The sequence below is a fragment of the Penaeus vannamei genome, chromosome 5 (assembly GCF_042767895.1).
Source record: "Penaeus vannamei isolate JL-2024 chromosome 5, ASM4276789v1, whole genome shotgun sequence".
Taxonomy (NCBI): domain Eukaryota; kingdom Metazoa; phylum Arthropoda; class Malacostraca; order Decapoda; family Penaeidae; genus Penaeus; species Penaeus vannamei.
Window position 1 is genome coordinate 21,046,233 of NC_091553.1, and position 5,342 is coordinate 21,051,574.

At 37.5% G+C, this 5,342-nt stretch overlaps 1 protein-coding gene across 1 annotated transcript in view; it reads right to left on the reverse strand.

The window, feature by feature from the left end:
* The window catches only part of LOC113809067 (BOS complex subunit ncln), a 23,359-nt gene extending 18,520 nt beyond the window's left edge, over nt 1–4,839 (reverse strand). The window contains exon 1 of the mRNA XM_070121933.1: nt 4,527–4,839. Coding sequence (XP_069978034.1) covers nt 4,527–4,692 — 166 coding nt within the window. The 5' untranslated portion in view covers nt 4,693–4,839. The remainder of the gene's footprint in view (nt 1–4,526) is intronic.
* Between the last annotated feature and the right edge of the window lie 503 nt (nt 4,840–5,342).

Here is a 5,342-nt window from a genome sequence, read left to right on the forward strand (position 1 = left end):
GAGGGAATACTGAACAAATTCTCCACTGTGGCATGCACGGGGTCTCTCGTACCCGTTCTGTTCCTGTTATCTCACCTGTGACGTCATGGCCAGTGTCACAATTTCATTAGCCAATTATTTTGCGGTAAATTAATAGCCAATGAGGAAACAAGGCACAAGGAAACAGCCAATGAATGAGCATTAGGTAAAATAGAAGCTATGAAATTTAATTTTCAAATCAGTCTGTGTGTAGGGTGTCGTATCACACCATACCAAGTTCTAAAAAAAATATTTTGAAGACGACGAGGCTAGCTTGAAACTATTACATGAAAATGGAGGGGTACCTGAAGTGCCCTGTGACCAGCCATCGCAACATCAAAGGTGTTCACATAGACCTCTGACGCTTATGTTCCCACGAGCCGCTCCACTATGATAACCCTCAACCCGGCCCCTCCTCTGCATAGATATGTTGTAAGGTTTATTTTCACTGAAGTGACTAGATCTACAGTACTTCACACGCATACGAAGGGCATGTGGAAGCACCCGATGCGCAGTCTGTCAGACGCTCTCTCCTGCCATGAATACATGGAGGATTCTTTGTTTTCCTGGGCAGGGGTGGAGGGGCAGTAGCCCCCCATACAGGGGTATGTAATTCTTGAACCTATGCCCGACATGTGGGACCTCCCCATGCCGAGTCCAACATTCTCTCCTGCCATGAATACAGGGAGGATTCTTTGTTTTCCTTGGTAAGGGTTGGGGGCGACAGCCCCCTTTGGGAGGGTTGCAAGGGGCACTGCACTAGACGAAATAGTGGCTTAATCAGTGTCATGATTACAATAGAGATCAAGAATTCCACACTGCACATGCATATCCATTCTGGTATGGAAAAGACACTTTAGCCTTTTCAGATGGAAACAAATCAGAATCAGCCGAACCAAAACAACAGAAATCCAACAAATCTAGGTTCGTCCCAAGAAGCACTGGTGACGTCCTTTTCCAAATTTACTTAAGTTTTCATCAAAGTAATCATTCCATACACCCTTTTCGGTACAGATCCAGTTCCATACAGACATCGTTTAGATGAAAAATAATATATGCAAACGATAGAGCAAGTGATTCTAAGAAACTTATCTTCTATGAAATGCAACTCAATAATAAAGAAGTTATCGGACATGCAAGTGTCTCAGAACCGGTTATGAAAAACTATTTCTATTTCAAAAATCGCCATCCGATATCCTTTCCTTCCTTTTGTAAATAAACCGATAATGCGGTTTCATTTTTGTACATTTATTCTAATCACTGAGGTTCGTGTGTAGGTAAAGCCCACATAACAGTACACAAAGAAGAATTTGTTTCTGTTTCAAAATATATGACAATACACCAGTAATACTCACATGATATTGAGTATTTACAATAACAAATAAATTTCTTACTCTACGCAAATCAATTTGTCTGACCCTCATTACGGGCAAGAGGGGCAGGAAGAACTACGCAAGAAATCTAAACACGAAAATGTCACCGCACAACTTGTGCACAATACAATTTGAACTAAAACACTTACAGCACATGAATGTGACATTACTCACAATAGCCAATAGCATTACATGAAATATGTCTAACCAATCACATGCCACTGTGTGTGCCATAGATATTTTAGTGGGTCAGTAAAAGATATATAATACCTCTTTACTAAAATGGAGACAGCCAGGTGCAGTGGTTGTGATCCACACTATTATCAAATCATTTCTGATTATTTGGAAAAAATGAAGAAGCGTTAAAATTTTTAAGAGTACACAGTGTTTTACCTTCTTCAGTAACTTGCCCACAATGCAATTTACCTTGCAAATATTGTGAAGATCGACATATGTGGTACTGTGGTAGATGGTAAAAAAAATTTAATACCAAAAGGCGCAAAAGTTGCGTTTTCTCGATCAGTGATTACAATGGCATGTTTTTGCAGGGGACCCATTTGCCACCATTTAAAGTAATTTCATTTGTTAATCATTGGGTACAGAAACAGTGGGATCATGAAATTGTTATTAATTGCATTGGCATGTCTAAAACAACTAGCGTAGATTGGAGAAGTTTTTGTACAGAAGTAATACAATACTGGTTACAAAATTAAAATTCTATAGGAGGTGCCAGTGTAATCGCTGAGATCGACAAGATGCTGCTCGTGCTCTGGAAGTACAATAGAGGGAGGAAGTTAAGTCAAGAGTGGGTCTTTGGGGGTATTGAGCAGTCTAAAGAGAAATTCATGGTGCCGCTGGTAACCAGCGATCGCAGTGCTGACACGCTCATACCCCTGATAAAACAATACATAAAAATGGGATGAATCATTTGTAGTGACAGATGGGCTGCCTGCTGTAATCTAAAAGCTCTTGGATACAAGCACCTCGACATTAATCATTCAGAGAACTTTGTAGACCCTCACTTTCTACATATCCACACACAAAATATAAAAAGATTATGAAGAACTATGAAGGAGTGGGTGAGAAGGCCGGGTATTAGAGCAGAGTTTGCGCCCCAGTATATATCACACTTTTTATTTTTAAGTTCTACTGAGACCCCATTCCATGATTTTTTCTTGAGGTGGCATGGCTGTACCCACCCCAAGGTGGGAATACAAGAGCAATTCCCTTGCCTGCCCCAATTCTTCTTGACAAGGACACCTCTTCTGAGAGAGAGCGAGGGATAAGGTAAGATTTAAGAAAACATTTATCGCCGGTAACATTAATAAACATTTTATATGATTTCCAAAAAAAGAAATATCGACTGGATATCTGTACTATATATTTTCGTTCAGACAATGACTGTGGATATCCAACCGTTAAATATTATCGTGCAATGCATAAGACATTGCACATTACATGACAATAAAATATAATAGTTGCATAAAAAATAAAGAAACTTGTACAATTTATAATGGCTAGTTATGGGCAAATTGGCATTTTTCACGATACAAACAACCAGAAATGTTAGCCAATGAAAATATATGAAAATGATGTCACTTTCTTCTGACCAATCAAAACTCTCTTTTTTTTTTTTATCTTTGCACTCAGCCACAAAAAACGTTTAGTGTGTGTCTGTCCACTGTTTAAGGAGGTCTACACGTAAAATATAGATTTACAGAAAGCCAGCAGAAAGTTATAGAAATCACAAATTGCAAATATCAACAGAAATACTAACATATCGTGGACATATGGCAGTTCAGTATAATAACGGAGCCGCGACAATAGAAGGTTAGTACGTTTTAAATTAGTTTTAACGAGAACCGGCAGATTACACATATATATTGCATGGTATATATATCAAATATCAATAAAATGCATTTAACAATAAGTCTTTCAGTCTAATATTACAATAACAACAGTATTAGTGAAAATTATTAACAGTTTGACATAAGTATGTTGTTTATTGCATAAACCAAAATTGGATCGGTTTACAATCGTAGCGCACGCAACAAAATTGGACTAAAACTATTCGTAGTTACATGGGATTATTTAATTTAAACAACACGGCCTCATAATGGTCACCACTACATTAAAGAAAAAGATACTCGAACGCATAAAAATTCAACCTTGCATATCATGTGAAGTAAAACTAATTCAGTGTTATTTTTTTACATTATTCGCTATTAAGTTTTGTAAACTGTCTCAAATGAGATAAAAGTTTGTTTAGGAGGGATGGGATCTGCGTGGATCATATAAACATTAACGATGGCTTGACACGGAACTAGTCATTAGCGGAACTTCAGGTTTCACATTGTTTTGTACTAATATTTGTAAACAGAATAAGTTTATAAAATCCCGCTATTGTTTGAGCAACAATTAACTTCATTTTACTGTTATTAATAGGATCTTCAGGAAACTTGGGAAACACTTTTCATAATTCAATGTCCCTTTTGTTTAATCATAATTTAATATATTTGTTTTGTGCAGCAATCAGGCTAAAAGTAAACCCAGATTTAACCGCACAATTGCAGACCGTACTTGTATAGGTGAAACATGCCTCTCTTTCCCGTCGAATTTCAACAAACACGATTTGAAGCTTTTTATAGTTGTTTCGATATGTTTTGCTGTGTGTAAATCATGCATATTCTTCCCAGAAATACAGTGCAAAACCTAGGCTTACAGGCTTAAGCAACTTTGACGTCGGGAAGTACAAGTTACGTCACTGGTCAAGCAGTCAGATGCGACAGAGAACAACAGCATTACAGCGCTAAACAGCGAAGGAATAATACATTAAAAAAAAAATTGTTTCGAAAGACGGAGGCTAGATGAAACTGGAAATTTACCTTTTATTGAGCTTTCGCTTTTATGTTATGTTTACCTTGCATCTGAAACCACTACACATCTACCCTAAGATTCAAATTCTAAAGAAAAATCAAAAGTTATGATGCACGATTTGATAGGCCTACTTTTGAGGTCAAAATCCTTAGACGGAAATCTCTTACACGATATTCAAAAAATGGTATCCATACCCAAAATACTAATAATGGCTATGTCCCATCTATTAACTATACACATCAGTCTCCATATAATTACCATGTGGCGTCCCATGAAGATCATACTGTTGTAGGCGATACACAGTAAACTCGGCTGCGGCGTCGACCGGCACAGGCGACAGGAGGATCAGGAGGGGCAGCGCTACTACTAAGTAATACGGCACACTGCTCCTTAAAACCTCTACTAAATCCTGGTCCGACCACATCTTGAGGCCTAGTAGCACTCTGCGTCAGGGATTCGTTCTCCTCCGGGCTCTAAAAGTCGAGATATGTCAACGGAAAAGTGACGGAAACCGCACTATCGGAGACGCTTGGGAAAGTGCAGACGAAACTATAAGTGCTTGGATTAATATAAGCGATTGAAATTTCCAAATCTGAAAGGAAACAAATAAGCATCATTAGACGACGAAAAAAAACATTAAATCTTTTTTTTATGACATTAATTTTCAGTTATGGAGAAAGGCTTTGAATTTTTTTTTCAAGGAAAAGGTTTTGTAGTTTTATTATAGGTAGGTATTACATTATCCTTTTTGAGTTTGGAATTTCCTTTATGGACAGGTAGATTTTCTGTGTTGGATATATTAAGGACGAAATCGACGAAATGTTCATATTTAGTTTTATTATCTATCTTTACTCCCTTTCATGCCTTGACTGCCATGGAAGCAAAACTGGAAAATCTTAGAAATTAGGCAAAAAGATTTGGGTTGTGATTCTTTTAGTAGTGTTAAGTGAAAAGTGTATTTTACTTCTCTTTTTTTAATCTCGGAGCAAAAACCTGCGGATGTTTTCAGTACTCTTATCACATTTTTATTTTCTTATCACATGAAATTTCCGTTTAATGGACGCCCGCACTAAT